General features: G+C 25.3%; 1 protein-coding gene across 1 annotated transcript in view; it reads left to right on the forward strand.

The window, feature by feature from the left end:
* The window catches only part of LOC101236086 (ribonuclease Z, mitochondrial), a 42,740-nt gene that overhangs the window by 1,120 nt on the left and 15,334 nt on the right, over nucleotides 1-26,286 (forward strand). Inside the window, exons 2-15 of the mRNA XM_065803242.1 lie at nucleotides 3,813-3,968; nucleotides 9,195-9,266; nucleotides 9,356-9,522; nucleotides 10,779-10,948; nucleotides 11,541-11,740; nucleotides 13,303-13,438; nucleotides 19,357-19,742; nucleotides 20,443-20,581; nucleotides 20,694-20,735; nucleotides 24,110-24,189; nucleotides 24,290-24,347; nucleotides 24,515-24,632; nucleotides 25,011-25,089; nucleotides 25,216-25,363. Of these exons, the coding sequence (XP_065659314.1) occupies nucleotides 3,813-3,968; nucleotides 9,195-9,266; nucleotides 9,356-9,522; nucleotides 10,779-10,948; nucleotides 11,541-11,740; nucleotides 13,303-13,438; nucleotides 19,357-19,742; nucleotides 20,443-20,581; nucleotides 20,694-20,735; nucleotides 24,110-24,189; nucleotides 24,290-24,347; nucleotides 24,515-24,632; nucleotides 25,011-25,089; nucleotides 25,216-25,363 (1,951 nt within the window). The remainder of the gene's footprint in view (nucleotides 1-3,812; nucleotides 3,969-9,194; nucleotides 9,267-9,355; nucleotides 9,523-10,778; nucleotides 10,949-11,540; nucleotides 11,741-13,302; nucleotides 13,439-19,356; nucleotides 19,743-20,442; nucleotides 20,582-20,693; nucleotides 20,736-24,109; nucleotides 24,190-24,289; nucleotides 24,348-24,514; nucleotides 24,633-25,010; nucleotides 25,090-25,215; nucleotides 25,364-26,286) is intronic.

The raw sequence follows: 26,286 nt of genomic DNA on the forward strand, positions 1-26,286 counted from the left end.
AGTATCATACACTAGTACCATCAAAATACACATATATATACACATTTATATATATATAATATATATATATATATATATATATATATAATATATATATATATATATATATATATATATATATATATATATATTATATATATATAAATGTGTGTATATATATATATATATATATATTATATATATATATATATATTATATATATATATATATATATATATATATATATATATATATATATATATATATATAGTGTACACTCAAAATCACAACCATCTTGACCACTTCTAATATTGAGAAAGATTTTTTAGTGAAGATTTAAGTTTAAAAACATAATAAAGAGTTGTATTGCTTATAGTAACTTACCATGTAACAATGTGGCAAATGTCTTGCCCACTTTTTTTCAATGTTTTATTATGTATGTTGTTATCAATCTATTCTAATATTGTAATCTTGTAATTATATGTCGTAAAGCACTTTTTCGTAACTAGTGAAACAATACAATTTCTTTACTGTAGGGAATTGTATTGTTTCTTTTTGTTTTCACTAGTATCGTATTCCAAAATACCTTTCAAGATATGAAAAAGTGCAATATGATATATAATTATCATTACGATATTAAAATAGATTGATACAACATACTGTGTAATGTTGTTTGTATATTATTTCAAGCTGTTATTTATTTATTCACAAGTTTTATATGAATTTGAGCACAAAAAAGAAAATAAATTACATGATAATCAAAAAAAAAATTTGTTGTGTAATGAACATAATGTTAAATCAAAAATCAAAATGTTCCTTTAGAACATACATACATAAAAATGTTCCTTTAGAACATTCACATTCATACATAAAAAACTTTAGAATATGCTCAGTTATAAATGTTGAGTTATAAAATTAAAACTATAAAAATAAATAAATATAAATCTAAAACTATATAAATAAATATAAATATAACAAAAATCTTATTTCACTCTTAATCTATAAATCCAAAAATCTATTAATAATATATTAAAAAAGGAACATTTTAAAATATATTATTAATATATTTAAATAATTAATTCATAATTAGTTAATAGATTTAGCATTAATGATTTTAAATATTATGTTTCAATTTCTGTCAATGTTTTCGTTGAAAACTGAAATTTCAATTGAAAATCACATCAAAAGCTAAAATTTACTCACATTGACTCAAAAAAAATCTCAGATAATCTAGTTTTGTCAAGAAAATTAACAAGTTAACTTTTGTGATTAATTCATTTCACCATTTTATTTATTAGAGCAATTTAAATATGTATTTGATTTATTTCCAAACTCTCGTTTCAACACAAAATGAATAAATATTCTAATAAATAAGACAATTTTTTTAATTTTTGTTAAAATCATTTATTTTATAAAATACATGTTTTGGCTATATTATAGCCATCATTAGTAAAAATATATTAAAATGCTTAAAAAAATTAAAATCAAATTAGTAAAATTAAGTTGAATTAATAGAGACCTTATAATAAAAAATACAATAAAAATGCAATTAAATAATGTAACAAATGTTTTAAAAAGATAAAAGAACCGGTAATGTTAAAAGGAACTATATTGAAATTATCATTTTTAAACGGTTCATTTGTTTATTAATAGTGGGTTTTTCCCACTCTATGTATATGCTTTCTTTGAGTTTTAATATAAAATTGTTAGAGGCCAAATCTAAAATTGAAAAATTAGCATGATTAAAACTATTAAAACAGCTTTCATTTGAATGAATATGTTTGTAAATGTGTGAGTTTTTATCCCTTTTTTGTTGCTCGGTTATTCGAGTCTTCAAATGGCGAGTAGTTTTGCCAATATAACAGGATTTACAGTCTGCGCATTCAAAATATAGACAACGAATGAATTAAAGTCTGTAGGACAGGGAACTTTTGCGGGAAAAAATTTTGAAATTTTAAATGAAGTAAAAACCAATCTTATGGTGACCGACTTACAATATCTTTTAATGATTGCATTTAGTCTTTGTTTGGTTAAATCAGATATTTTTCTAATATAAGGAAGTTTAAAATATTGATAATTTTTAGGTTTTCCTAACGCTATGAAATGTCGATATTGGTGTTGTTAATATAAGAGCTTTGGATTTTCTTAATCAACCAAGACAGGTACAAGTTGCGTTTGAGAACTTTAAAAAGATCGTTAATATCATGACTAAGACCGAGACTAGTGTTGTTTATTTTATAAGCTCTATTGATTAAACATTAAGACTAACTTTGTATGAAAATGAAGTAAAACTAAAACAGTTTGTGTAGAGTCCCGAGAAAGTTTTCTTATGAAAAATGGTGGTAATTGTGGAATTGTTTGTTTTATTTTGAGTTAGGTCCAAAAAAGATATTTTTGATTGAATTTCTTTTTCCATTGTAAAAGTAATAGAGTTATATTTATTATTAATATACTCCAAAAATAAATCGGCCTGATTTTCGGAAGTGAAAGCAGCAAAAATGTCATCTACATACCGTTTATAAAAAGCTGGTTTTTCTCCTTTATATGATTTGAGCCATTTATATTCAAAATTTCCCATGAAAAGATAAGCAAGAACAGGTGCTAAAGGAGAACCCATAGCAACACCATCAATTTGGCCATAAATTTGTCCTTTGAAGAGAAATTGAGCATGTACATAGAGTGGGAAAAACTCTCTGTTAATAAACAAATGAACCATGTAAAAATGACAATTTCAATCTAGTTCCTTTTAACATTACTGGTTCTTTTGTCTTTTTAAAACATTTTTTACATTATTTAATTGCGTTTTTATTGTATTTTTTATTATAAGGTCTCTATTAATTCAACCTAATTTTACTAATTTGATTTAAGCATTTTAATATATTTTAACTGATGATGGCTATGATATCGTTGAAACATTTATTTTTTTAATTTTAGCTAAAATCATTTATTTATAAAATAAATGATTTTAGCAAAAACTAAAAAAATTATTGTATTTGATTTAACATTTAAACAAGCAATAAATGCAAATATTTTTCAGTTATGCTTCTTAAGTAATTTTTTTTGTTTTAGTTGACTAAATTTTTTGTTTTAGTTGACTTTAATTTAATTTTGGTATTACATTTACTTTTGGTATTAGCTTAGTGTTTTAATTTAAATGTTTGGCGATTATGTGAAATGTTTGCTAAAAGCTCATTACAGTTGTGAAATGGCTAAGAAGTTTTAGTCTTATTTTCTGACTCGATTGTTTACTATTCAGTAATCCTCAATGTATTAGTCCTATTTTTAACGAATAAATGCCAAATTAAAGGATAAAAATACTTTATCTTGACTTGCCAAAAAGGCGTACTTGTTATGTGTATATCTTATTAACTATTTACCAAACTTATAACTTTTAGATTTTTTTAGACAGTTGTGTATATTTTATTTTAGTCAACACTATTTTATTATTTTAGTTCAAATTATTGTTTAAACTTTGTGTAAAATCATTTTTTTTATCATTAGCTAGAAAGACTTCTTTCAAACTTTTATGTTGATGAACAATATTCATTAGTTTGCATCATATACCATGTTGAACATTTTTGCAAAATCAGTAGTGTTTTCCCAAAGTTTTTGTACTCAATTTGCTCAAACTTCAAATGAAATGGTTTCCTTTTTTAGTGATTATAAAGCTAAAATATTTTAAAAACATTTTTTATCAAATAAAATCAGTGCTCTAAAATCTATTAAAATCAGCCATTAAATAGGACAGGGTAAAGCTATTTTAGTTGTGTGTAATACTGTAGAAATATAGCTATAATAGTATGTAATATAATTTGTTTCCAAAATTTTTTTAGGTATCTTTTTAATTGTGGGGAAGGCATGCAGCGAATATTTACAAGCAACAAAATGTTGCGATTTGGACGCCTTGATACATTTTTTATGACTCGTCATGAGTGGACGCATATGGGAGGACTTCCAGGATTTGGAATGACTTTAAGAGATATGAAGAGGTTCATTAATTTATAATGTGAAAGCAGAATTGTGAAATCCCAAAAAGGACCTGGTTTTGAAAGGCATTAAATCTCTATTTATTTTAGGTCAGGGGCTATAAAAATGTTTCAAGATTACATAGGAAAAATGTTTATAGATTTTTATAGTTTTTCAAACTTATCTTTTAACTTTGTTGTGTAGTTCCTGAGTTAAAATTGAATTACTCTTAAGTAGTCTTTGAGTTCATAGACATTAAATAAAAGGAACCAATTGTGATTTTTTGACTTTCAAAACTGGAGTTATTTTTGAAACATCCCTATGTGAAAAAACAACAACTTTATTTCTAATATATAGTCAAAACACCTACATTATTTATTTTATATTATTGTTATATATGATATTTATATCATACTAACTTTAAGCTCATATAACTACAAAGATTATCATCTCCCGTATCCTAGATAAACATCTCTCATATACCTTAACAATCTACTTAAAAATAACTACTGAAAGGTTATGAGATCTACAAAAGGAATTAGAATTAAATGCATAAAATAAACTGTTTTAATGGTGAAAGGCATATGAATGTGTAAAAAGGGTAAGAACCTTTATAAATTACAAGTTTAGAGCCAGAACTAGGTTGGTTATTCCACTAGCAAATCTTCTAGTGACTAGACTATCTAGTGGAGTAAGCATTTTTACAACAAACACAATGAGGGTTTTATGTTTGACTGCAAATTAAGGAGTTAAAATGTGATGTTTGTTAAAGGTGTGGATACTATCAAAGATGAGAACCATTTTTCTGCGTTTTTTTACAATACAATTAGTACTAATTGTTCTTAAAGAACAAAAAAACAGTAAAGAATATGTAATCTTTTTCTTTAACTGTTTACCTTTTTTTTATCACTTCTTTGAGTAATTTTAAGAAAGCAAAAAATTCAAAGAGTTTAAGGAAATGAAATGAATCAATAAAAAGTTTATATTCACTGATTAAATTAAGAGGAAAAGTATATTGTGTTTGTTAACAATAATAACAAAATAATAATAAAAAACAAAACATAAATAATACTGAAATCAAAATAAGTTTTACGTCTACTTTTTAATATGTTTTTTACAAATTTAACACAGCAAACTGATTACAGAAAGAGTTATAGTTTTAAGAAATGTTAAAAGTCCTTTTTTTTTATTGCCCCACTCTTATTATAGGTTCAATTCTTAGACCTATAGGTGTGCATTACCACTGTTCCACTTCAACTGCTAAGAATTAGTTAACTTCAAAGGAGGTAAATGCAGCTCTTATGATAAAAATAGTTGTTAGGAACTAAGTTAGAAAATGTCATATATCAGTTGGTTATTTGGGACGACTAAATAAGCCCAAATTTCATAAGTGCAAACTGGCATAAGTGCAAATTAGCATAAATGCGAATGACGTAAGTGCGAACTGCTTTGCACTTATGCCAGTTTGTACTTATGCCAATGTTTGCAAATTTATTTGGCGCACTTATGCTAGTTTGCACTTATGCCAGTTTTGAATATACACATGATATAATTTCTTCATTGCTGAAAAATTTTTTTCATGCATTATTGAAAACAATAGCACAGAAACAATAAAAGCAATTTTATGTAATGGAACTCTTGTGAAAACTGGTAGAATCAGTGGAGTAATTAAATGAATTAAAATGTTTATTGAACAACCATTTGAGTGGTTAATTTTCTAATTCATTTGAATGAACTCCCTTTTCAACATATATTTTATGAAATAGATGGTCCAAGTAGTGGACCAACAAATCTTTATGGTCCGATAGGAAAACAGCTACTTGAGGATTTGACTAAAAGACCAATTGTTGATATTCTTCCTGTTTAAGAAAATTTGGAATTGATTCCTTCAGGGATTAATAGCAGAATTAAGTGAAGATCAACATTATCTATACAAAATGTGTCATGTTATTTCTTCTGAACATGTTTCTCCATTGCTCCAACATCGTTCTCCTGGGCCAACAGAGTATTGTGTTTATACGTTTCGACTGTCGATCCTGATGCCGCATTAGTTGATTTTGTACACATAATTGTAAATGTGTATGGTCCTACTTGATTTTACATCAAAACACATTGATCTGCACGTCATGGCTCAAATAATTTTTGATTTATTTGCAATAAGATTTCTCAAACCATACCAGAACCAAGAACCATACTGAGTATTATGAAGAAAGTTGTTAATACAAATTCTTTTGTATTACATTGGTAAAACATTATTTTAAACATGTTAGCTGATGAACAACAAAAAGTTTGCAAAACTGCAATCAGTAGAATATTGGAAAACGACTTAACAAAAAAGGTGAAGAATGGAATTTTGAACATCCGAACACACTCGATATTTTTTCAAACAATTATACTAACATGATATTCTGGAAAAAAGTATTAGTCACACCTCCGGCTTTACTTAACAATAAAACAGAATCGGAAATTATGGAATATGAAAAAGAACCTTTGCAACATTTAGACATTCCATGTTGCAGCCAAAGTGTTGAAAAACATGTTGCCATTGTTACAAAAATATCTGCTGACAGCATTGGACATGCTAATCGACATCGTTTCATTTTAAATTTGCTAGATTTTCAAAAAATTATGCCAACATTTGAAAGTATATATATATAATATATATATAATTGCTCTGTTCTTTTAAGAACATTGAGCACTCTATTGTGTAGAATACTTTTTAAAGTTGTTTAAATATATATATAATATATATATAAATATATATAAATATATATATATATTATACATATATGTGTATATATATATATATATATATATATATATATATATATACACATATATATAATAATAAAAGCTTTTGAAAAAGTTTGGCATGCTGGTCTTCTCCATAAGCTTGCTTCATATGGTGTATATGGGAAAGATTTTGATTATCAAATTATCAAATCATTTATTTCTAACCGCTTTATTAAAGTCATCCTTGAAGGCCAACACTATTCTTTATTTCAAGTAACTTCTGGGGTGCCTCAAGGTTCTATCCTTTTTTCTGTTTTGTTTCTTATCTACAATAATGATCTTCCAGACAACTTGATATCTAAAGTAGCTCTCTTTGCCAATAACTCAACTTTATACTCCTGCCTTGGCAAAAAGTTTTCTCTTTTTGATCGCTTAGATCAGGCAGCCGATCTTAAATCTGATATCACTTCTGTAACAAATTGGGCTCACAGTGGCTTGTAAATTCTAACTCTAACAAAACTCAGTTGTTTACTGCAAACAAATATTGCAATAGTGTCAACATACCTATATTAATGAATGGCAACCCTCTCACTGAGTCCTCTTCTTTTCTTGGATCATTGTTTACTACTGACCTTTCATGTAAACCATATATACAATTAATTGCTAAATTAGCATCTGATGAGGTTGCTTGTCATTTTCTTACTCCTGATTCCATTCTCTACCTCTACAAATCTCTTATTCATCCCTGTATGGAATACTTTTGTTATATTTGGGCTGGTTCTTCTTATGATGCTTTTTCTCTTCAAGACTTCAAGTCCAAAAATGCATTGTAAATATAGTTGGACCCACTCTATTTAAGTGGGTCCAACTATCTAAGTTTCATTCATTTTCTGTATCTGTCCATGCATGCTCTGAAAACTTTTATTCGTCTAGCTTTTACCTCTGCACTTTAACCCTTTTCAAACTCTCTCCCATCTTCATGTTTTCCTGACTCATAAAACCTTCAACTTTTTAAGTCTTTTATCAACCGTTTCCTTGCTCTATAACTCTATTCTTTTTCTCTAGTAACTCCCAACTTAATAGTGGTTGCTTGCAGCCTTGTCGAGAGTGAATCAGAATAATATATATATATATATATATATATATATATATATATATATATATATATATATATATATATATATATATATATACATGTATATATATATATATATATATATATATATATATATATATACATATATATATATATATATATATATATACATACATATACATATACATATACATATATATATATATATATGTATATATATATATATATACATATACATATACATATACATATACATATATATATATATATATATATATATATATATATATATATATATATATGTATATATATATATATATATATATATATATATATATATATATATATATATATATATATATATATATATATATAATATATATATATATATATATATGAATATATATATATAAAATAATAAATGTAATTAAATATAATAAATGTAAATAAACAATGTTTATTGTGTCACTATGTAATTGGGGTGTCCTGGATAAGTTATTCGGCCGGATATCTTGCCCAGATAGGATTATTTTTCGGTATCCAATATCTGGCTGGATAATAACTTTATCCGGCCAGATATTGATACCAAAAAATATTCAGTATCAATATCTGGCCGGATAAAGTTATGGCCGGATATTTTTATATAGTATTTTTTTATATTTCATGTTAATGTTGTTTGAAAATTGAAAGAAACCTAGAAATGTTATATTTTTAAATAATCTAATGTTAATGGTTTCTATTCCATATTGCTATTATTATTATTATTAAAATACTACTAAAATTATATATGCGAAACAAAGACATTAGTTTATCACTCATTTATATTTCTTTTACCTCATTGTGGAAAAATTAACAATTCTCCGCGTTGAAGTAGCCTTGATTGTTTTTTCTCATAAATAATGAAAACTATCTTCCTCAGATACAGAGGATGCAGGTGGTGCTAGTAACTTAAGTGCTAATTTTTTTAGCAGTGGAAACTTCTCTTTATGTTTCCAATAATTTAAAACGTCATTATTTTTTTCTATAATTTCTATAATTATAATTCTATAATTCTATAATCTATAAATAAAAAACATCAACTCCATGAGCAGCTTTTACAAAGGAGAAAATTTAGCTTAAATATTGAATTTTTCTATATTTCCCATAAAATACCAAAAAAAATGTACCCCTGCTTTTTTTTTTCAAAAATTTGCTCAAAACAACCATAAAAATACATCACATCTCTACTCCCGGGTTATTTGTGTTCTTTTTTTCTATTTATTTCCAAACTTTTAGGATATCAAAAAATCTCATTTCAAATCTTTTATTGTGTGAATCTTTGTACCAAGTATAATTGTTATTTATTTATTTAAATTAAATTTTTAATTTTAATTAAAATTTAATAAGATTTTGTATGTTTATTTTATTATATCTATTTTAGAACTTTATCTGAACAAAATCATAAGCATTTTGTTAACGAAGCTATTAAATATGATCAGAAGATAAAGTCAACGTGAGTATTTCAGTATAAAATATAAAATACAAAAAAACAACATACATTAAATTTTTCAATCTGTTAAATAATTAGTTTGGCATTTTTAGTCCAGAAATTATGGTGCATGCTCCACCTAGTATGATAGATGTAATTACTGGAGCACAAACATTTATGCGGTTTGACAATTCTGGTGTGAACTTTAAAGTTGAATCAAGTTTTAATAAATGTTTCGCAGATGGGGAAATGACAGTCTTTCCTATTCTTATTGAATCTGGTAAATAATATTTTTTACATTCAGAAAAGTAAAAGAGTTGTTTACTTATTTAATATATAAAAAAATAAAAAAATTGATTAGCCTTAATCATAGATCCCCCCTGCCTCATATAGGTTGAATAATGTAAATAATATAAAATAAAAAAAACACACACACATGTTTTCTGTGTAACTTTCTTTATTCTTTCTTTATTCTTATATCATCTGAATATAGTGTTTTAAACATGTATACTGCTACACTTGGCTAAGAATGTTTCAGATTACCTAGTGTATCAAATACTTGTTTTTTGGTTCAAAAAGTTATGAAGTAATACATAGAGAATATTCCCTGGGTATACATACATTCAAGAAATATGTTTTTGAATAAGAAATTTAATTTTCTGAATTGAGTTTTCTGAAAAATCTTGTTTATTAGGAACTTCTGAGATAAAATGGAAGATTTAAATAAACTTCTGAGATGATATGCAAAATTCTTTAGAGTTTATGAAATAATGTGCAATTTTTTAATGTTTTTTTTTTTGAAACTTTTTTAAGAAAAAGAAAAAAGTAATAATTACACTTGGAAATGATGTCATAATACAAATCATCATAAGAAGCAGAAGACAAAATGGAAAAATAAGGACTTCCATTTCTGTATGACATGACTGTCATACATAGGACTGTTTCCTGTTCATTCCATTTCTGTATGACATGTCATTTCCTGTTTTGTTTATTTGATTTTTATCTAAATCGTTAATAAATATTGGGGAAATTATTTTTGAAAAAGAAGGTCGCGTTTACATGAATAAACTTACTATTTCAACAGGTTTACATGTCTGAGAGGAATATGTAGTAATCGATCTGAAAATTGTTGACCTATTCCCTTCTCCCTTTTTTGTAACTTATTTGTAGGGTTTCCAATTTGGATATCCGAATATCTAATAATCCAGATAATTTGTCTTATTTTGACTATTCGAAAATCCGAATAATTTTCATTAAATATCCGCCAATCCGGAAAGTGTTTGATAAAAAAAATATTGTTAAAAAGAGGGAAAATTTAATTTAAAATAACAATCTTTCAAATAAGTTTAGTATATTTACCCAAAATAAAAAGTTATTTTTATTTTATTAAATTCTAGTTTACTTTTTTTCTACTGTATATAACAGTTATTTATTGTCACTAAATTGCCAATAAATTGCAAAGTTTTAAAGTTCAAAGATTTGAAGATTTTTAAGGTATTTAATTTCTGTTTATAAATTTTTTTTTTTATTTTTAAGAAAAAGAAGAAAATAAGAATCTTTCACAAGCAATGAGCTATCTTTGTCAATTGCTTCCACTACCTGGAAAGTTTCTAATTAAAGATGCACTGAGACTTGGTGTACCAAAAGGACCCCTTTTTGGTGCTTTGTCACGAGGAGAGAGTGTAACTTTACCTTGTGGTAAAGTGGTGAGTTCTTATATATGTATATATATATACATATACATATACATATACATATACATATACATATATATATATATATATATATATATATATATATATATATATATATATATTTTTATATTTATATATATATATATATATATATTTTTATATTTATATATATATTTATATATATTTATATATATATATATATATATATATACTTATATATATATATATATTTTTATATTTATATATATATATATATATATATTTTTATATTTATATATATATATATATATATATATATATATATATATATATATATATATATATATATATATATATATATATATATATATATATATATATATATATATATATCTATGTATGTATGTATATACACACAAAGTTGTGCTGCTACATTAACTATGGGTTAGGCATGGGGAAGCAATCCTTTTTTCATTATTCTTTGTTTTTTTCTTTTCTAAAAAATTAAAGCGCACGTTTTGAAACTTTACTTTAAAAACAAAATTGATATTATCTAACAATGTTTATGTGTGTTGCATTATTTTATTGTAAAAAATGTATTAGTAGAATAATTTTTGTATTTGAGATTAGCCCTGAGCAAGTAATGGAGCCACAAGTAAATGGTGTAACTTTTTTTGTTTTGGACTGCCCAACTGAATTACATATAAAAAGTCTGCAGGAAGGTATTATACAATATATGAAACTCAAAAGTTCTCCTCACTTAGTAATCCATGCTGCTTCTAAATCAGTTTGCGACTCCGATTATTATAAATTATTTTTGCAATGGTATAAGTCATTATTATTTGTTATACTTTGTTATGGTTATGGTTTCAAAGTTTTTTAACATTTTAAAACTTTTTTTCATAATTTCATAGTTTAAAATAAACTTGATAGTTTAAACTTTCTGTATGTTGTTTAATTTTTTTTGTTTTATTATTTTATTAAATAGAAAATGAAATAAAACACAACTTTTTAAAGTTTAATATTTTAATAGTTAAATTATAAATTATAATTTTTCAATAAAATTTATAAATTTTAATAAAAAAAAATATGATAAAGCTGTCAGAAGTTAATGTTTTTAAGTTTTTGGTTTGTCAAATCTATTGCAATTAATTTTTAAATATTTTAATAGTTTTTTAATAAATTTTAAGATGTTTTATGCATAAAATAGATAGCTTTTATGCATAAAATAGATAGCTTGCAATTCAGGTTTTCTATGCTCTTTTATTATTATTTCATAATACAAAAATGATTAAAAATTTCAGTTGGGTGCCTAAAAATAAGTTTTAAATGCCAAATAATTGCATTAATTGCATTTTATTTATCACTTTTAGATCCCTATCAAATCATGTTTGATAATAGTGATAGCTTAAGGCTTAATTAGATATAATTATTATTTAATTAACTTTAAATTAGATTATATTATTAATTATTTTAATTACTTAATTCCTTGACTATTTTTTAAATAATATGATAACAGCCATTTTTGAAATAATTCTTTAGTTTTAAAATTTATTTAATAATTCTTTAATATTTCCAAGATGAAGAAAAAAGATTTTTAATGAAAATTCAAGTTGCATGTTTAGTATTTTTAGAACCTTTATTTAATTTTCTTTCTAACCATGCTCCAATGTCATCTTAATTTTTGATAATTGCAATAATATAGCTATAAACTTTCATAACAATCATGATAAAATTTATTACAAGCTAAATCGATACTACCTAAGTTCGATATCTTAATACAGTGAGATGTTTCTCAAAGCAAGGCACAACACTTGACAACATCACATTTGACACAAAAGTAGCATAATTATTTTTGTGGTTCATTTAGCTTATTATTTCACATCTTTTAGCATTATCTTTGTGTGCCGTGTCCAATATCATACTCAGTTAACTCATCATACTCTTAACCATTAATAAAGTAACAGTTACTTTATTAGCAGTTAAGAGATTAAGCGAGATACAGAAGATATTGACAAGAATGTTACAAAGACAAATGATATAGAAAAAATTAAAAAAATTGAATCGGAGCTGTCAAAAATGGTTATATTGAAAAGTATTGAAACCCTTTGTACCTCAAATTGCATTTTTTTTTTAAATTAGAAACATATTTTCTTAAACACTAAACATTTTATGACTTAAAATTTGCAGGAAACATCCTCAAATATATACCTACCAAATAAGTGAAAATAACTTTTGATTTTATATTAATTAGTTTTATTTTGAAGCATTTTCCCTAATTTCGCTGATAAAATTGTAGAAAAATGCTGACTGCTTAAAAAATTTAACTATAAAGTTAATTTGATCTTTTTCACTCAGTTTAAAAATAATCAATTTATTAACTTTAGTTTTCCACCATCTACACAACATATATATCTAAGTGAATGTCAGCAAAGACTTTCTTCTGTATTTGGTCCTCAACATGAGATGCAATTGAAGCTTCATCAAATACATCCTATATTTTTTCCTTTAATTGAATTGCAGGTGAACTTATTATTTTTAATGGAGTAGTAATATTATAGGTTGGTTAATTGAATTTACTTTATTATTATATCAAATATAATAATATGTAATATATTATTTTAGTAATATATACAAACATATTATTATATTTAAAATCATAATTTATTATTGGTATTGTAGTTATTGTTTAATGTTTTAATGTATGTCACACACGTAGAGAAAATGTTTGTGTGTGAGTGTGTGTGTGTGTGTGTGTGTGTGTGTGTGTGTGTGTGTGTGTGTGTGTGTGTGTGTACTAGAGAGAGAGAGAGTTAGAGAGAGTATAAGAAAAATTACTTTTAAGTTAGTAGGCAAATATTGTTTCTCTATTAAACATATTTAGTAATTAATTACTAAATATGTTTAATAGAAATACATTTAAAGTTACAAAAAATATAAAAAGAATTGTTTACAATATTGCACTAAGCAATACAAAAATTTCTACAAGTAAAATAGTAATTCCAAAAAAAAATATTTAAATGAAAAATAATTTTCATAAAATGTTATTCACAAATACATTGTTTCCTTATGAAATCCTTATGAATATCCCTGATCAACAGTATTTTAGCAAAACCACAATTCAACACAACAAATCCTTAAAAGTGACTATGCTGTCAAAATATATTTGGGATCTAAAATAAAAAATTTTAAAATACAGACATCAAAGTACCTTTCAAAATACAGTCATCAAAGTACCTTTCAAAATACAGTCATCAAAGTACCTTTCAAAATACAGACATCAAAGTACCTTTCAAAATACAGACATCAAAGTACCTTTCAAAATACAGACATCAAAGTACTTTTCAAAAAATTTTAAAAACAAAAAAACTAAAGTTATTTCTATTCTTAAGATTTCAGTTCAAAATTCATTTTTATAGAATACTGAAGTTACTGAAAGTTCTTTCCTACAAAAAGCTATAGATTTATTACTGTCTGTGGATAAGTTTATAGATGTAGAAAAATTATAGATAATTACTTTCTGTGGAAAAAAAAAAAATTTAATATAAATTTTTTGAGATATATAGACTTCCTTATGATCGTAGAGAAGAAGAAATTGTAAATTGAAGAAAAATTTGACAGGTGTTTTCTTGCAACAGGTATTTGTACCTTAAAATGTAGACTTACCTTATAATGCTAGGATTTTAATTTTGGATTCTTGAATCTTTAAACCAATAGGAATAAGGTTTATATTATAGAAGGTAATAGCCCAGGCATAAGACAGAATCATTTGAAACTTTATGCTCATTCAATATTAACTAGACACTAACAAGTTATTGTCTTTATTTCAAAAACCTGAATGCATACGTTCACTGAAACATAAAATCAATCCTTAATTCGAAGAATTAATTAAGAAAATCAAGAATAGAAGAACTTCAGTTTCAACTTAAATATGAGTTCTAATTCCTATTATGTTTCTAATTGCGATCAAAAATCACTAGACCTATATATGCGTTATTTAAATTTGAGTTATTAAAATTTCCAAAATAACTAACTCCATTGTCGAATTTAATTTTATTAATTATTGAACAAATATCAAATAAATTTTAAAACAACAAAATAATAAACAATAAAAAAAAAAAGAAAAAAAGATCAATAAAAATATTAACAGTTGGTGTTGATATTAGATTTAAAGATTTTTTTGATTATTTTTTCTTTAATACTTTCAACTTTGCAGAGTTGCTTGGTTCAAATTGACTTGAAAACATCATTACAAATACGGTATTTTTTTTACATTGACACTGATCTTTACATTTGAGAAATTAACTTTTTATTATTCCCCATCATTTTCTTTTTCAGTTATGGCATGGCCTACTATATTTACACAGCAGGATATCTTGCTTTTTGGAGCAAAAAATTAGAAGGGTAACTTTCAGACTTTCTTAAACGTCTTATAAAATTGTTTGTTTGAAGAAAGAATCAACTTGATTTTATTCCTGAAAAGCATCCAATTTTGGAATTTTCAGAAAGTGATCCTTACTTATTTAAACAGTGGGTAGTATTTATCAATTGAAAGTTAAACCCCCAGTAAAAATTCAGCTATTTGTACTAAACATTATAAAAAAATACATTTAATAATTGGCAAAAGAGTAACATTAGTTTGGGACTTGAATCTCGTTGCAACTATTTATTGCTTAACTGAAAGAATATTAGTATATAGGCCAAAGTTTTCATCAAATCTTTTACGATATTCCCTTATTCTTAAATATACATCAGTCCAGGCGTAATGACCTTCATGATTGTCCTTATTATAAACATACAAAACAATTTTCTAAATTCTAAATGTTTTATACTCCCTGCTTTTCCATTTGATCAGTTTCATTAATGTACATGCTAGTGAAATTTTATGGAAGTTACTTCGTAATGTATATCATAAAGACCAATTACTTCAGTCAAATTTAAAAAATGGTTTCAAGTTATCTTATATATCACTTCTTACTGGAGATAATAAACAAAGTGTACCACTTGCTCTTGCAATATTTGATCCCACAACATCTGCAGATATTAAAAGTTATTTTCCAATTAGGATTGATTCCTCAAGCTTTTTAAAGTTGATAAATATATGGTGGACAATAAGTAACAGTAAGCAAAAATACAACAACAATTTTTGTATTGCAAATACAGCTGTTTTGGGTGAGATAAAACTTTTATTTTTGAGGAATTTAGTTGAATGGATTGAAGATTGGCAATCATCTCAAGTTTCAAACTCTCAAAAGTTTCTATTTTAAAGTTTATTAGGTGAATTTGTATTTCAAAAGTATATTAGCTGAATCTAGTGAAGTAAAATGCCTTTTTTTACAAAAATTTTATTGTGGATAATTTATTTTACCAGCTATTGATCTTACCAATTATTTTGCAAAAGCATTTGGAATATTAGATACTGCCATTTTGCTTATAAGAAACTCAACTTTTTGTGATCAATAATCTGCAGAATGGTTGTTTAGATTAAATGATTGTGCTACTTCATTCTTATGTGATGATCATCTTATGGGATGATCTTATATCAGGATCATCAAATTATTGGTGTAAAATTTGTAAATCATGTTATTACAAATATTTATTTTAGCAATGAACAGGAACAATTTTCTGATGAAATTCAAAAGAACAGTGTAAAGTATTTTAAATGCAGACAAAGAAATATATAAATATACCTGAACTGAAATGAAGTAATTAATGCTAAATTATACAGTTGAATTATACATACACACATATACAATAAGAGGTACATCTTCAAGTTAATTAAGTCATTACAAATTTTAATATTTTATTGTTTAATAAAGTTATTACAATTTTTGTTGATGAAACAAAGTACAATATAAAATTCTTTTATTTCAGCAGCGTAAGCTTTTTTTAGAAATAAAATCATCAGGCAAAGAAAAGTGTGTATTTATCAGACTTATATTATATTTGTTAAACAAATTTTGTACTTTATACACACTACTGTACACAAAAACCAGTGTAAAAAGTGTAAAAGTTTAGTTTTTATTGAGGTAAGTGTGGCCAATCTTGTTATACAATATATTTTCTGTTTTGAAAAGTTACCCTTCTAATTTTTTGCTCAAAAAGCAAGATATCAGGCCGTGTAATTATAGTAGACCATGGTTACGGCGTCTAAGACCATTTCCCCCTCTATTGATTCATTTTATTGAGTCACTAATGGTTTTTTTAGAGACATCTTTTGAAGTTACATTTCAATTTCATAGCAAATCATGAGCATCTACAATTGGTTATGAAAAATTAGTAAAATTGTAATATGAAATTGATATGCATTTTAAAAATTTTGATTTTAATACCCACAAGAACCTGTTCTAACACCTTAGCACAGTGGGCCAGGTATATGGGACATGGTGGACAAAACCTAATTATTACCCAATTGCTCCCCAAATCCATTTAGATATATAAATAATCATTATATATGAAATAATATTTATTTTTATCAAGAATATTTTAATTTTTAATAACAAAATTACAATTAATAGGCTTAGTAAAAAATTTTTTTTTAATCAACCTTTTTTTCAAAAATCAAACAACAAATTGTGTTTAGCTACAAAGAATAAGAAGAAGGTGGAGCTGATTCCCTAAACTTTTTAAAATCCTTGTTGCAGGTCTCTTTGGCCTCCTCTGACATCAGTCCAATTGGCAAGTACTATCTAGCAATGATGGCATGGCCATGAACTAAAATTTTGTGTACTGATTGTGACATGTAGGGAACCAGGAATACTTAGATATGTAAAGTTTAAGAGCAGTAATACAAAACTCTTTAAATTTGACAGTATCAATTTCAAATCCAGATAATAAAGTGACTAGAATGATGTAAAAATAAAAAAAAAGAGTTTCATCTACTTTCAAAGTTTTGGCAGTTGATTGATAGTCTGCAATGGCTCGTCAGGCGGTGTTTCCATCAATACTGGTACCTACAAGTTGCATATATGTGGTAGTTAACCTGATGATTTATATACAAGTGTTTATGTAATTTTACTTACCAGTATCCTCCACTTTTTGGGAAATCCACAGCCAGTCCCATTTGGTTCATAAATTCTGTCTGGATACGTTTCTTCACTTGCTTAACATTTTCCTTATCTTCAATAGCTCTAGACTGCCACTTTTGAGTTTCCAGTTTATATCCAATATGCAATACCATCTCAAAAAATCTAATCCAAGAATGCAGGCTAGAAAGACCATATTTCAGTTCTAAATTACTAGCATTATCCAATTTCAGCACCATTTCTAAGTTATTCATGTTTTTTGGAGACACACCACACACAGAGCAACATTGAGTTGAATTAGTTACATCAGACAGAATAGTTTGAATTTTACCATCAATCATGGTCAGTTCAATAATACTTTTGACAACCAGTTCTTTTCCACCAAAAGTAACATTAAAAATACCACATTTTTCTATTTGTGTGTTGTATACTATTATTTGTGTGTTGTATAAGAGGGTATAACTATATAAGTAACTATTATTTGTGTGTTGTATAAGGGGGTATAAGAGAGTCAGGTTTTTTCCCATATGCATTCCTCTTGCCATGCAAAAAAAAAACCTTAATCTAACAAACTTTTTATTTTGTTGTTTTTTTTAAATGCAGATTTCTAGCAGCATTTTTTTTTTAATTCTCACAATTCCTTTAGTTTTGTGGTCTCTATTTTTTAGCAAGTTTTTCATGTAGATATACTCTTATTTTATCAATTATACTCTTATATAATCATACTCTTATACAAAATCTTTTTAGTGATAACATTTTTTGTTAAAATAATTTAACAATAATCTGAATTTAAATCTTTTTTTTTTTGGTGGGTTTTCATTAATTCAACATCTCCTTAATTTCACTAGAAATCTAGCTGTCAAATGATCATGAAATCATCGTTTGACAGCTAGATTTCTTGTGAAATTGAGGAGAATTTGAAAACAGTTTAGATGTCAGAACTTTAGTTTGAAAATAAATTAGGGAGTAGTAGCACAGGAATGGCTAATATCTAGGTTAAGATAAGCTTAATCAGAAAGACCCATATTGATAACTTATAGATTTACTACTTATAATATTTAGATATAGTAGATTGTATAATTATATATATATATATATGCAGATCTTGGAATAAGGAAAAATGAGGTCGGCAATAAATTGTTGACCTTAAACTGTTAGAGGTTGTCATCAGGTATACAAAAAAATTTGACACAAAGGGGTAAAAAAATTATAAAACATAGAAATAAGGTTGGCGATTTTTTGCCTACTTATATATATATATATATATATATATATATATATATATATATATATATATATATATATATATATATATATATATATATATATATATATATATATATATATAAAATAAAGAATATAATTATTAGATAATAATTAATAGGTATGATAATATATTATTTAATTTGTATTTAGGTTGAAAAAAGTCAAGCGGAAAGAAATGGATTATTTAATTTTTCAAGAATTAAATTGCGAGATGTTATTTCTTCTATTGAATATGATAACTCACAGACAATTAGTGAAATAGAAATAAATGCTATTCCTGTGCTTAATAATTTTAGAACAGAAAATGATTTTCTTAAATCTGCCCAGTTGATAAATAAATCAGATAATATTTTCGAAAGAGTTTCGAATTTGTTTAGAAAGCGCAAAAGTAGTTCTAGTTCTTCCGAGGATTTTTTGCCAACTAAAAAACATGACAATCAACCTTTTAAGGAGTATCCTAAAGTTGTTTTTTTTGGTACAGGCTCCTCAATACCTTCAAAGCTACGCAATGTATCATCCACACTTCTATTTTTGAGGTTTAATTTGCTTTTACTTGGTTTTCAATTTAATTATTAATGATTAGCTTAATGATGTTTAGTATAGTTATCAAGATAAAAATATAAAAGAAATAAAGTTTAGTAATAAAATATTTATGTTAATAAAGTTGATAAGTGCTTTTAAGTATTTATTATTATATTGTTAATATTATTATATATATAATTTATAGATTATCTTCATTCTTTACGCTTTTTGTGTAAAGAGTGAAAGAAGTTTCCTTTAAATGTACAATAACATGATAAATTTGCAATCTTTTGTATATTAACCAACTGTTACTTGTCTTAACAACCTTTCGTAAATTAAAGATTTGTTACTCGCCTTGACAACCTTGCATATATTACACAACTGTTAATTGTCTTGACAATATTTATTCATTACACACCTGTTACACTACTTATCATGAATTCATAATTAAAAGTTTATTTAAGTTATTCCCCACAAGAATTGGGAATCAAAACAAGGATATTTTTATATACACTTGCTTTAATTTTGGGTCATGCTAGAAAATTATACACTAGGCAAGATAGTTGCACCATACTAGGCAAGATAGTATGCACTATACCAGAGAATTATGCACCATTAAAGTTTTCTTGTTATCTAGCTTTTTTTATAGCCTAAATAATATTTGATAACTACATATAGTTAGATTTGATAATGACTATACAGTAACTTTTTTAGTGATGATGAAGCTGTTTTACTCGATTGTGGTGAGGAATGTTATGGTCAGTTGTTTCGACATTATGGAAATAAAATCTCACATGTTTTACGCTGTATTAAAATTATTCTTATTTCTCATATGCATGCTGACCATCATCTTGTAAGTTTTTAGTTTTTGTTATAATATTTTTTTACTCTGCTGTATCTTATATAATTATATATTTGCTGTTTTGTAAAAAAATTTTTGAAGATTATTTTGACTTCTTTGTAAGGGTTTGTTCACATTACTAGACAAGATGAAATTAGTTAAAAAGGTATTATGATATTATTTATATATTATGATGTTAATCTTTTTATAAGCATACATTTGCTGTAATTAATATTGTTTTTTTTAAAAACTAGCTTTACTATTATTGTTATTATTATTATTATTATTATTATTATTACTATTTTTATTTTGTATTATTCTTTAAAGATAATTTTGTATATGCAATATACAAATATAAATTGAAAACATCCAGGTGACAAACCTATATACTTTTTTGTTATTATTTTTTAAATTTTTTAAATAATAATAATTACAGAAAATTTTCAGGAATTGATAAAGTCATTTTTGTAACCTGTGGTTGTTTAAAGTCATTGCAGTTCTAAGGCAAACTAATTTTTAGTTTGATTTCGAGTTTTTTGAATTAGCCAGGTTTCACAAATTTTTTAAAGTTTGGTTGGCTTTTATTTTCACATGTGTAAACACACTTAGGCACTGATTAGTTTTAATATATTTATCAACTTTATGTTTTGATCAATTGAGTTTAAGTAATAGGAAACTAGAAGCATTATTGATATTATTAAAAAGTGCTGTTAAAGCATGTTTTAAAGTTCAGAAAAAAAAGTTTTTGAATTTTCAAAACCAAACCCTCTAGATTTAAAGCAAACATGTTTTAACTAACTCCCAAAAAATTTGACCACCATTGAATCACTCTTTCCTTGCCCTCAAAAATTTTTAAATGAATAATTAAACTTCAAATTGACTAAAAACTGCTTATTTTAAGGGTCTTTAGGGCAAAACAAACAAATGTTTTTAATATAAACAAATATGTGAATTTTTGATTAAAATGGTATTGTTTTTTTTTTCCTCCCCTTATTTTAGTTTATATTTTAAAATAGCTGAAATTCAGTTATTATATGGTGCAGCGTTTTAATTTAGATTCATTGTAATGTTTACAAATGTATATATTCTTTCAGAGCTCTTGAAAGCAGAATGAACTTATCCACAGAAAGCAGTCTGTTCAATTTTTCATCTGTTTTTGTAATGTTCAACATCTTGCTGCATCATATCAACAAGCCTCTTTCCGAATGGCCATTGACAGCTTTTTAGCTGTCTATGACCATTTTATTAGCATAATTTTCAAACCTTTAAACAAAGATATACTTGTACTGTAGTGGTAGAAAAAGCCAGACTTTTTTTTTTCTTTTTTTCTATTAAACCGCTAAAGCAAAACATAAAGGGAAGGAATCTCATCTAGCAAAGAGTCTTTTTCATTTATGGCTTTTTTTTTTCTACCTCTTTTTTAATGTCTAACTTTTATTTTTTTTTCATCAAATGTTCAACCAGATTTACTACATTTTATATCTCTAAGATCTACAGCAGTTTCATTCAGAATGGTACTTGCCACTTCTGCTTAACATTTGGTGAAACATCACTCAACATAGCCATAATAGCAACGTTCTCAGCATACACATCTATTGGAATTTTTGCTGCTACTTTATTTTAAAATTGTGGTTCTTTTTGTTAATAGCCTCTAGGCTCAAAAATTGAATTTAAAATTGATCAGAATTTGTATCAGAACTGAGTTCAATTTTATAATTAGATTCCATTGATTGCATTTCTTTTGTTTTATTTTTATTACTGTTACTCTCTGCTGCCTGCAAGCATAAAAAAGTTTTTAACTGAATAATTAGTACTTTTAACTGAAGTAATTACTAATAAGAATATCTTCTAAAGTTTTTAGTTTCAAAGTTTTACCTCTCTACTAAACTTAATATCCTAAAAATGAACTTTCTTATTCTAACTAAGTCTTCCTAAAACATCAATCTTCAAGCTTATCCTTGTTAGATTTTTGTTGGATCATATTTTCTTAAAAAATTAAGTTTCTTAAAAAATATTAATTACCTAAATTTTCCTGATATTGTAATAAATATTTTTTTCTTTCTATTAGATCTCAGCTTACATTTTTTGCAGAATTTTTTAATTCATGCAAGTTTCTTTTTTCCTTGTACATTTTTATTGCAATTTATTACTACTTATCATTATTGCTAAGTAATAATTATACCTAAATAATTCACTTAAAATATAATGTTTGTAAATTTTTTTAAAGTAACACTGTACTGCTTAATATATAATAAATGTTTAGGTTTTATAGATAATATATTTTTACACTGTAAATAGTATAAATAACATGTTATATCTTAAAGCGTGTAGTATATTCATATGGTCTTTTATAAAAGTTGTAAAATTGTAGTGGAAGCGATAATAGATATTCTTTTATTCAAAATAAATATTAAACATACATAAAATAGTTAATTTTGAATACATACATTTGTAAACATTGCTAAACATTTATGTTAGTCTTGCCCTCAACATGTTAAGTCATTATTAGTCATTTTAAGGTTTATTTTTTTCAAATATGTCCTTTGAGGGCAAGGACTAATGATGCTCAAATTTTTTGGGAGTTAGTTCAAACAAATTTGCTTAAAATCTAAAGAACTTGGTTTTTTAAAATCCAAAATGTATTTTTTCTGAACACCCCTAAAGTCTGTCATCAATATAATACTTGTAAGTTATAGGTTTGCAATTATTAAGTGTTATGCAGTTTTGCAGTTATTACAAAAAATGTCATAGAGAGCTTTTTTTTTATATGTTGCAAATACGGCTCTGACATGTCAACCATTATTGATAATTCTATTGGACATTATCTAGATTTTATTTAGAGATAATTATTCGAAGATATTCCATAAAAATTATTCAGAATTCTCATTGTTCCATAAAAAGTTTCCAAAGACAAAATTTAAGTAGTATTTAATGCCATCTAAGTTTTTTGAAATTTGCTTGTCTCTATATAATTTTCATTATGTTTATTGTTTTTTTAATTAGAACATAAGAGTATATATTGGTAACTTCAAATAAAACTTGTATAATTAAAAACAAGGTACTTAATTTTTCATGAAAAATGTACAGGTTCAGAATCTAATGAACATTGCGAAGCTTTTAAAAAGAGCATTGATTGGGAAAGTGTTGAGTCATTAAATCCAAAAAGCAGTTTTTATGAAAGAGCTATATTGTAAGTCTCTAAATATTTTAGCACTTTGAACTCAGATATGAATAAGGATGTGGGTATATAAATTAAAAGTAATTAATGGCAAGGTGTGTTTGCATATGCAAAAAAAAAAAACCAACCAGATTTAAAAAAATTGAGAAACCTACTTAATGTAAAAAATCTAAAAATTAGTTCATCCTGCAATAACTTCTAACAACTCACAGATTAAAAAAAGTGGCTTTAATGGTTGCTGAAATAGTTATGGAACTGTTATTATTTTAAAAAAATGTAACAAAAATAAAAAAATGTATTTGTTACTTGGTCATCTTGAGGTTTTTTATTTATATTATTACTATTATACTTTTTAATATCAGAATTCTGTTGTTCTTGTTGCTCCGGAAATCATGATGAATTGGCTAAACTGCTATAAGCGCATAGATTTAAAATCGCTTAAGTTAGTCTCTTTTTTTTTAATAATAGTTTTTTATTATTTTTTTTTAAGTTATAGTTTTGTTTTCATTGATTTCCTAAAATATATGATTAATTATTTTTAGTTTTGTATCTAATGAAAAACTAATGAGAGAAGGGGAGGTGCTTATAAGGAACATTCATGTAAGATTACCTTTTTCCTAAAATATCTTCTTTCTAAGAAATTATCTAATCACAACAGTGAAAAAGTTACCCAACCTTCTGTTATCTTTATCTTATAAATTATCATAAGAAGTTTCATTTTTAAAAAATCTTATCTTTGTTTTTATTGCAGCTTAAATATCTCTTAGGTTCAGTCTGTAAAAGTTGACCATCCTGGGCATGCCTATGGTTTTGTTATTTCTAAAGATAGGTGTAAAGTAACTTTTTCTGGAGATACTTTGCCTTCTAATGAACTTATTAAAGCAGGTTTGATTTTGTTGGATTTCATATTTGTCAATAGAAAGAGCACTAAATGCTTTTTTGGAATTCTTTGTTTAATTTTTAATCACCTAAAGTCTTTTACACACACACACACACACACACACACACACACACACACACACACACACACACACACACACACACACACACACACACACACACACAACACACACAACACACACACACAACACACACACACACAAACACACACACAAGTGTGTGTGCACAACGCTAACACATGAGTATTATTGATTTCTAATAACTTCAAATAGTTTGTTACAATTACTATGGTTTCTAAAAACTAATAATTATAAATAATATAGTTTTTCCTTTCTTATATTAGAAAGATTGTTTTTGTTGCAGGAGAAGACAGTACTATATTAATTCATGAAGCAACAATGGAAGATGATAAAGCTGAAGAAGCTTTTTTAAAAAAACACAGGTGAACCTTTTTTTCTTTTGTATTTATTTATTTTAGTCACTTTTGTTCGATGTTTTTTTGTTATTCCTAATTATTATTTCATACTCTTTTTACATCTGAGTACAATTTAAATTAAATTTGCTTTAGTACAATCGGACAAGCATTTGTGGTTGCACAAAAGATGAAGGCGAAAAATCTTCTTTTAACTCATTTCAGTCAGCGTTACCCTAAAATACCTAATTTGAATGACATTAAATCCAGTATACCTTTTGTACTAGCATTTGACCATATGGAGGTACATAATATAATATATAAGAAATATATTTATATGATATTAGTTGCGTTTCCAGCAGTAATTTGGGAATACCTGTAAAAAAAAAATTTCCAACAAAGTTAAAGAATGTTTTTTTCATTGCAAAAACTTTTTTTAGAGAGTGAAATGAGATTTTTTTATACTTTATTATTATTTTTTATTCATCAACTTTAAAATGCTTTCTTTTATATTACTTAAAAAAAATAACTCATATAACAATTTAACTTATAACAATAGTAATTATCTTTAAACTGCATCAATTTAAAGTTTAGAAAGATTAATTTAGGTGCCCAATCTGATATACTGGTGTAAAAATTGACATGGATACATCACTGAATAATGTATATAATAAGCAATATATATGGAATTTTAAGTTAAATTTGAAGATTAAAAATAATTTTAAGGATAAAAATATTATTTAAAGATATTTTCGCCAAATAATATTGTTCACTTAAATGCAGAAACTTTCTAATAAAAGTTTATATTTTTATATTTTAGTTATAAACATTTATATGTATGTATTTTCTTCTGAAACTGTCTAAAGTATTCAAAATTACCAAACTTATGTATTTGTTAAAAATATATATATATATATATATATATATATATATATATATATATATATATATATATATATATATATATATATATATATATATATACGGGACCTTTTCTAGGAAAAATATTTGGGTGGTAATACTCCCTTGTTATGGCGAACTTTAGCGGAAAATCGGTGTTTTTTGAACAATATTTGCTGTAAAAAATGTTAAAAAACCAGGACTTGGTCGCCCTTTGGGCTAAAATATTGTTTATGTCTTACTTGAGTTGTTTGCTCTTATCAGTAATTTGAGAGTTTGGCTGCTTGATTATTAGTAATCAACTGATAATCATAGTAAAAAAAAAAC

The sequence above is a fragment of the Hydra vulgaris genome, chromosome 08 (genome assembly GCF_038396675.1).
Source record: "Hydra vulgaris chromosome 08, alternate assembly HydraT2T_AEP".
NCBI lineage: Eukaryota > Metazoa > Cnidaria > Hydrozoa > Anthoathecata > Hydridae > Hydra > Hydra vulgaris.